The 8,986-nt window shown below is 51.5% G+C and overlaps 1 protein-coding gene across 1 annotated transcript; it reads left to right on the top strand.

Annotated features, from left to right (window-relative positions):
* Window positions 1–1,612: 1,612 nt before the first annotated feature.
* SHISA2 (shisa family member 2) lies at window positions 1,613–5,181 on the top strand. Its single transcript, XM_026065922.1, has one exon. The coding sequence runs from the start codon at window positions 1,792–1,794 to the stop codon at window positions 2,440–2,442; it is 651 nt and encodes a 216-aa protein (XP_025921707.1). The 5' UTR covers window positions 1,613–1,791; the 3' UTR covers window positions 2,443–5,181.
* The last annotated feature ends 3,805 nt before the right edge of the window (window positions 5,182–8,986 follow it).

Raw genomic sequence — 8,986 nt, 5'->3', positions numbered from 1 at the left:
CAAAACAAACCAACCTGCCCGGGACGGGTGGGGACGCGCGGGGCTGCTGCGGGGCCGCTGAACCACCGGCTCGCTGTCACTGAGTCCCCCCGGCACAACTCGCGAGGCGAAATCGATACAGGTGCGGTCTAGACCGAGGAGCGCTGCAGCTATTACAAAGGAGAGAAGTGCCCAGGCTCCGCTTTTGTCCCGCTGTTACCTGGAAGCCCAACCGCTTTCCTTTAAAAGTGGCTGTCGCCTCTTCCCACAGAGCCTCGACGCGCTGTCTGGAGCGCGCTGCCGCTGCTCTTAATTGGCTCTCCAGCCTTGTTTTTACTCCCAATTAAAAAAGGAAGGAAAAAAAATGAAAGGAAACAACCCGTGCGGAGGAAAAAAAAAAAGTAACATGACATTTTGAAATGACTTCCAGCCAGTCCCGCTCTAATTGTATACATTCTTCGAGCTCAGATACCACCACTTAAGACTGTTTTTTACAAGATTGAATTTCAAGGATAAACCTGAGTCTTTCTACTGCTGTTTAAAAAAAGCCTCTGTGGCTTTCCAGCATACTTGCTGCCATCCACACATGCTGAACACTAGAAGTAGCCTGAAGTGATGTTATAATTAGGACAGATTTATTCTTGCAAAACTTGTGTTACAATCTGCAGCAAGCGCGTGCACCTGCTAAAGCGCTACTGTATTGCCAAGTATAGCAGTAAACACAATTTTTTGCAAACGCTGTTGCTTAAAAGGTGCTAAAATGACAGAAGTGGGGGTGAGCCGTGGCCTTCTGGTCAGTAACCAAGGCACTTAAACCAACTGTGCCAGTAGGCATCCTGACTTGGGTGCACATCTAGCCCCTGATTATGGTTTGTAGAATAAGGCGTTTTGCTTAATAACTAATTGCAGCTTTACCAGCTGCTCTGGGCGCTTGGTGAGAGGCTGCTGCTCGTGCTGGTGCTCGCTGCCTCGCGGGAGGTGCAGCTGCGCCCAGCATGGGCCGGCCGTGGTCAGGGGAGCTGCACGAGGGTTTGTAGCGCTTTCTGAGCCTTGGGGCTGGCGGGTTTCAGTGGAAATGATGAAGCCCAGGCGTGCTCTCTGGCGCAGTCAAAAGAGCTGAGGGCAGGCGCTTCCCCCTCATTATTCCTGGAAATACCCTCCACGTGTTTCTGACCGAGGCAGAGGAAACATCTCCTTTTTTTTTTTTTTTTTTTTTTTTTTTTTTTTTCCCATGCAGCATAGAGCGACCAGGGCCGGTATCCATCGGAGGGCCGCGCTCGCCATCTGCCTCGTTACTGTCCCAAACCCGCTGCTCTCCATTGCCAAGGCTTTCCACTCCCGCGCTGGCGCCTCCTGCCCCGCTCCCCTCCCTAAGGAGAGCTGCTGCCTGCCGGGCAGCTCTGGGGCGCGGGGTCCTCACCCTGCCGCGGGGCCACGGCCAGCGGGGGGATGCGGGCGCCCGGCTTCGACCGCTCTGCGCCCCCCGGCTCAGCCCTGGCTCTTGGTCCTCCCCAGCTGCAGGCGCAGGAGGAGGAGGAGGTGGCTGGGGCAGCGCTGGCGCCTTGCCCCTGTGCCAGAGGAAGGCCGGTTTCCCAGCTCCAGGTTTGGTGGATCCGCTAACCCCAGGCGAAGAGCTGCCCCGCTGGCAAGGAAGCGGGCGCTAGGATCAGCGCAGGCCCAGTAGCCACTGATAACTTCTAAGATGCTTTGGAAACTGCAGCTGTGGGTTTTTTAGCAGCCCACTTCATCCTCGGGGTGTAAAACGCTGGGCTGAAYGTGCAGCTTTGAGCATCCACCTTGGAGAGCTTATGCATGCCGTGGGGCTGGCGCGGGGACGGTGGGACCTGCTGCCGCGGCTGCGCGGGTTGGTCCTGGGCGCCCGGTGCCGACGCTTTCGTTCCCGTTGCAGTGCCCATCTATGTGCCGTTCCTGATCGTCGGCTCCGTGTTCGTCGCCTTCATCATCCTGGGGTCGCTAGTGGCAGCGTGCTGCTGCCGGTGCCTGCGGCCCAAGCAGGAGCCGCAGCAGAGCCGCGCGCCGGGGGGCAGCCGCCTCATGGAGACCATCCCAATGATCCCCAGCGCCAGCACCTCCCGCGGCTCCTCCTCCCGCCAGTCGAGCACCGCCGCCAGCTCCAGCTCCAGCGCCAACTCGGGGGCCCGGGCGCCCCCCACCAGGTCGCAGACCAACTGCTGCCTGCCGGAAGGGACCATGAACAACGTGTACGTCAACATGCCGACGAACTTCTCGGTGCTGAACTGCCAGCAGGCCACCCAGATCGTGCCGCACCAGGGGCAGTACCTGCACCCGCCCTACGTGGGCTACGCGGTCCAGCACGACGCCCTGCCCCTGACTCCTGTGCCACCTTTCCTGGATGGGTTGCAGAGCRGCTACCGGCAGGTCCAGGCCCCCTACCCGCATGCCGGCGGCGAGCAGAAGATGTATCCAGCTGTGACTGTGTAACCTCGAAGGCCTTCCTTCACCCCCGCTCCACCCAACAGATTTTAACATCGAAACTGGACGGAGGAGAAATACTTCCTTGGAATGACGCTCCCGGGACATCATTTGTAAATAATTTTGAAAGGCTCATGCATGTCAGACTGTTTATAAACCATTTATTTTCGTCGGGGTCCGCTGCCAGAAACTGTAGGATGGTATCTCTGAATTAACATTTCCAGATACGCTTTCATTCCAGTGCATGATTTACAGTGGCAAAGGATTACACTGAAAATGCATATGCATTTCAGATGACTGTATCTGTGAGATAAATGCCGGAGCCATTAAGTGCCCTTCAGGTGTGACATGGTCAGAAGTATTTGCCCAATTAATTCATAGAAAGAGTTTTGTTTCACTGTACGAGACTGCAGTACTTAAGAAACCTCTCTTCTCTTCTTCTCTTCCAGTTCCTTAATGACATTTCACATTGCTTTACAGACAATCACAGCTGAAAACTGAACAGTGCAATCATTATATGCCAGATTCTCGGTATCGACTCCTATGGTTTCTTAGGCACCCTAGGTTTGGGCTGAAATGCCATATTATACTTAGCCTTGCAAAGAACAATTTTCCTTGTCCCTTGTATTTATGTAGGAATTAGCAGAGTATGAATTATTCAGCTCTGCTTTTGGTGCACTTGAAACCCTTCTTGATTTGATTTTTGCCTCAAGATCAGGAACTAGTAGTGGTTTGCACAGCCTTTGTTTATCTTTGTGAACATTTTAATAAAAACAGGGTATGAGGTACTTGGTCTTATTGGCATTCAGCCAAAACTTTTGATTCAGATATCACCATGTTTGAGCTGGAACTAAGTTTGCAGAGAAGGGTCATATAGTGACTTCAAATATGCCTAATTTAACCCCATTTCCCATGAAATAGTAAACCTGTGTGAATATGCCCAAACGTGTTAGACCCACACCTCACCACTGGTTCGTAATTGAGTCTGACCATAGGAAGATGGGATTCGTTCCTCCGTGGGCCCCTTCTGAATTCCCAACCCTGATCCCACAGGGCAGTTGGGATGGTAAGAAAATGCCGCCCCCACATTGAACTTGGAGGGGCTTGCAGAGATTCTGTATCCTTCCCATTATTTTCTTTTTTTCTTGGGGTAGAAAGACTTAACATTAAAAAAAAAAAAAAATCTGCATTGAGAATAACAAAAGAGGCCCAACCAAAAAATTAAAGTTCCTAGAACTTTTCGTTTTGCGCGGTTGTTCCCGAAACGCAGTGTTTCTGTGCAGTGCTGAGTTGCGAGCACATGGCATGTTGCAGAGAGCGACTTCGCTCTAAAGCTGCTGGCTCCATTTTTTTGCTTTATTTGGGGAAAAGTTTCTCTCGAGTTTAAAGAGGCAACAGTGTACTGCAAATAATCAGATTGTGCTATTTGTAATATATCACTCCAGACTTTTTAAATCAAACCTAACACTCTCTAAGCCTGTTTCTGTCTTTTAAAAAAATTTTTACTCTCTGCGTTTCAGTCCATTTGTTCTTCTGATTAAATACTACGACAGAAGAATAAGGGCAGACCAAAACCAGGCAATTACTGTAACCAGACCAGAGCTGATAAAAGGTTTCTTATTGTCTGATACTGTATCAGTATGTAGCAATAACTGTGATACTACTATTTTTTGTACGTTTGTTTTAAAATTACACATAGTTGTGGAATCTTTGCCAGATCTGATGGTTTACTTGTAAACATGCCACACACACACAAGCAGCCTACAGAAGGAAGAAATGCTTTTGACCACTGAAATGGGAAAATGAATAGGTAATTTATACCAGAGCTGCTGTTATTGGCTGCCATCTCACCATTCAGTGTGTATGACCTTTACAAAAAGATTGGCTTACGTTTGGCTGGGAAAAAAAGCTGGGCTTGGTCTCCAGACAGGCCAGGCATCTTCTGCAAAGCAGCGAGACAGCTCGCTGGCAGTATTTAGTTACTGGCCTGCTCCGTGCTACAGGGGCCAAGGGCTAGATAGTTCGAATTGGTTAAATGCCTGACAATATAGCTAGGCGCCTCATGGGATATTAAAATTCAGTAGGTGTATCAGAATTGGGTGCTCCCATGCTTTTGAAGGACTTAATACACACTCAGGTCTCATGGAGACTTAGGTATCTTAGTGCTTAAATTGCATTTGAAAGTGGAACTGAACTGGCTCAGTTACTCTGACCCTGCAAAGTTGAGTTTTGCATTAAAAASGGGGGCCTGGAGGCCTCTGATTGATTGCTGGTATTTTCGACAGGAGTTGGAGATGCTCAGCCCCAAATGCCTATTATTTCTTTGCCAGAAGACAAGCCTGTAAAGGATGTCACCTTTCCAACTGCAACTGAAGTCTGCTCTCTTGCTGCCTCCAGGCACACTCTGCATTCATTGCACATGCCCTGATATGGACACCTGCTCTGACTTACAAAATCCAGGTGATTCTCTTTGTATATTGTTTACTTGTTCAAAAAAATATGAATTAGTTAAATTTAAGTCTGTAGAAATTGATTTACAATTGAAGGAARAGAAACTTGAGCTGTAATAAAAGAAAGTTTGTGAGATGTGGTGTTTTTTTTAATGTCATGTATAATAATGTAAAACCAATGTTAACATTTGATATAGCCTTTAAATCTCTGAAAGGGCACTTGATTTTAAAGTGTTTCTTACAAATGAAGAAAAAAAACCCCTTTGTTTCTTAATAAATACTTTATGGTGTGACCTTTTTTCGGTTTGCTCTGCCATAGTAATTTTTCCTTCAGTTGGTGCCTTGCCACCCCAGGGGTTTCCCAGGGGGAGCAGGGCAGGGACTGGGAGTGCCGGTCGAGCGGGGTCCCGCGGCTGGGACACGGCCCAGGCCCAGGCTCTGCCCCAGGCACCAAGAGATGGGACGCATGGGAAAGGCGGCTGGGGGCCGGGGGGCTAGTGGGGGCCAGGCCTTGCACTAACAGCAACTGCTGGTGGTGGCCTGCCCGGCCGGGGCGTCAGCAGCCCCCTTTCCTGGTAACCCCAATGGTGCAGGAGCAGATGATTTTCGGAGGATTTTGCTTTTAGAAAACGCTAAGTGTTTCTAGCTAATGATTCGTGGTGAGCTGCTGTGCTGCTCCCGCTTCCTTCTCCACCGAGACGCTTTTCACGCGAGCAAAATCAGTTCTTGTAAGCGACACAAAACCTGGGTGTGCYGGTGGCACAACTCAGCAGGCCGGCGCGTGCCGGCGCCTGCAGCTCGGGCGGCAGAGCCCAAAGCCTGCTGTTCGCAGAGGCCCTCGGCTCCTGGCCACGGTTACACTGGCAGGGATTTACCAGCGCTGTGCTGAGCCGCAAGGCAGACACATGGCCTGGGGAGGGGAGGGGGCTAAAAAAGGTGTGGGTGGGAAATTGGTCCTCATCAGCTATATGTGTTTGTGACCCAGAAATAGGAACAGTCTGGGAAAACGTAGTGTTGGCTGGTCTTAGTGCACATGTAAGGGCAGGGCTGGAAGGGCGGCCGGGTGCTTCAAGCACCAGCAGACAGGGGCCTTGCTTGCAGGGCAGCGCAAGACCTGCTGCCTTGATGAACCCTCAATAGGACAGGCCAATATTCTTGTGTCAAGACTCTTCCTGTTGTATTATGGGGAGAATTTATTTTCCTTGGGGGTTACGAGGATGGGTAGGTTTTCTTCTGCTCTGCTTGCTGATGGGGAACAGCCTGGGGAAAGAGCTGTTGCTGATGGTCGTTCTCTCAAGTGAGACAAAGTGCTTTTTATTTAGTTTTTTTAGGCTATTTTGTAGTTGGGGCTGTGGCCTGTCTAGCTGCAAATCAGCAGGAACCACACGTAATATGGTAATATAAAATACATGAAGGCATGTGATATAAAAACCTTGAGGCTTGCTGATGGTGAGYGTGCTGCTCTTGCTGTGCCACGTGTGTGTTGTGGCAGCCCACGGACCAGCTGTGCTGGGCTGGGCCAGAAGTAAAGCTAAATGGGGCACAGCCGCCTAAAACAGCTAAAATGGCCTTTGCTGTCATGGGCTGCCAAAAGCAGTGTCACTGTTAGGCTGGGTACCCTTTCTTTCGGTGCCTTTTTTTTTTTTTTTTTTTTTTTTTTTTTTTTTTTTTTTCTTTTCCTTTCCTCCTTCAAAGAAAGAGGCTAATTTCTAAGGCTTAAAAATGCAGCCACCCTTCTAAACCTGCCGTATGGCATGTAAATACATTTTTAGCTTTGCATGTCTATACAAACTCTTCTGAAGGCATTTCGGCCGCCCTGCAGGCCGGCTGCAGAGCACCCTGCGGTGCCGTCTGCGGCGGCTCGGCCAGCTCAGCGCAGCCACGTGCTGCTCGGGAAACCTGCCCCGAAAGGCCCCTGCGCTTTCCTTTGCTCAGGTTCAGCCCATCATTATTTTGTCTTCCCAGCCCATCCTAAACAAGCCCTTGCTTTTCCTGCTGTTTATGCCCCTTAAATTTATGTCCTCACTTACTTGCAATTTAAAGTGCATAGATTACTTTTTTAATGCCCGTTTTCTGAAAAATGCATGGCTACCTGTTTGTGGCTCGTCCCTCTGAGAGTCAGGCAGTGGTTTGCCATGCCAGAGAGCAGAGACCGCGCGCTGTAAGCAGTATTGGCAGGGGGTGGGGGGGGTGGCACACGGAATGCACGCAGGCGGCACTGGCACTGACTTGGCCCACAGCACAGCTCTTTCTTTCATCCAAAAGGCCTCAAATTGTATTAATTAGCTCTTCTGGCCGTCATAGTACGTGAGGGAATCGTGCTGCTCCCCTGGTAGATCAGCCCTTCCTTCAGCTTTTGCAGCACCCTGCAAGCGCTGGACGCCGAGTTTCGCAGCCTCAGCAGGCGCAGCTGTGCACTGCTGTGCTCCGCAGTGCCGCAGCACCTGGCTTGCCGGGGGCACCACCAGTGCTCGTGGCAGCGCTGGGGCGAGGGCTGGGGCCGGGGCGTTATCGGGGCATGAGGCGGCCATGCCTGCACCGGGGGGTGCGGAGGAAGTGCCTGCACCTTCCTTGGGCTTGGCTTTTATGCACASTTGGTGCTTTTCAGGAGGGAAAATGTGGGTATGGTGGTGAGCCCTAAGCAGCTGTACGTAATCCCTGCACTGTCAGAAAGGGCTGATGGAAAACGCATCTCCGGGGCACTGCATGCACCAACCCCAACAGTGAAGCCGCCACTGGTCAGGCACAAGGGATCGACTCCCCTCCAGCATGTAAATGACTGCTAAATCCTCACCTACATCCAGTACAAACCCTCCTGCAGSCAGCAGCCACCGCTGGCTCGTGCTTTGCACTGCTCGTGACCACTGCGTGTGAGCTGCGGGGCGGCTGCACCGTGTCGCGTCGTGCCAGCCTCGAGGCGAAGCCACAGCTCTGCCCAAGGGATCTCTGCAAAACTAAGTAAGGACGACGCAGCTTCAAAGTGCCGTACCTAAGTGCCAGGCACTGTCAGAGGAAAAAGACCTTTCCCCCCATAATAATGCCGCATTTGAATGCCTCCATTCAGCCATTACCAGGAATGCCCATATTTATCAGAGGAAAGTGGTGCTTGCTGCAGCCACAGTCCATTGCTTGAATTGGTTGCGTAATGCCCACAGGAAGCGAGGCAGATTTCTGAACCCCAGATCAGCACGTTAACCTTAGCACCTTCCTTTCAAAATACCTAATTGCTGTTCACGTTCGTCTTACCAGAGCTGGGTTTTTCCCTCCCTCCAGATTTTCTGTTTTCCAGTTCTTTTCCTCCCACTGAAGCTGTTACTAAATATTATTCCCCACATGTATTCCCTTGTATTTTTCCAAGCTGCATCTCATTTTTATTGTTTCCTGCTTGTATTCCTTGCTTCTCTGTAGGTCCCTTTGTATTATTGCTCGCAGGATTTGCACCACATCTCTGCTCAGGAGCCCTTGCGAATGGACTGAATATGCCACTTACTTAAGCCCATGCCAGCTGTTTTCCCCTTCCTTCCTCCGAATGGAGCCAGCAGAGCGGGACCCTGCCTGGCCTCTGCCTGCAGCAATTTGCCAGGTGTTAATGCCCCCCCCCCCCCCCCATGCATACACCATCCTGACACTTACCGATCACTTAATTTGATCACAGAAATGCCATCAGATTTGCTTGACTCAGTTTGGTCTTTATGCCTGGAAAAGGTCATGGCGCCGATCCTGGGGTTCTTTGCAAGCCTCTCATTAGTGCCATTCAGGGCTCACACCCGCCCGKCTCCTCCGCCCCAGCTTCTCTGTAATGTCTTTTGGGCCTCATTTCTCCTTCGGCTCCTGCTTCCCCGCTGACTAGCCACTGGCTCCCACGGGGAACTGGACGCTGCTCTGCTTTGCATTACATGGCCTTGCCGGGCCTGTCGGCTGGGAGCCCCCAGCATGGCCTGAGCCCCCGGCACGGCCTGAGCTCCCGGCATCGCCTGAGCTCCTGGCACGGCCTGAGCTCCTGGCACAGCCTGAGCTCCCGGCATCACCTGAGCTCCCGGCATCGCCTGAGCTCCTGTCACGGCCTGAGCTCCTGGCACAGCCTGAGCTCCCGGCATCACCGG

The sequence above is a fragment of the Apteryx rowi genome, unplaced genomic scaffold (assembly GCF_003343035.1).
Source record: "Apteryx rowi isolate R43461 unplaced genomic scaffold, aptRow1 scaffold_233, whole genome shotgun sequence".
Taxonomy (NCBI): domain Eukaryota; kingdom Metazoa; phylum Chordata; class Aves; order Apterygiformes; family Apterygidae; genus Apteryx; species Apteryx rowi.
Note: the sequence above shows the minus strand (reverse complement) of the source record. Positions and strands in the feature narration are given on the sequence as shown.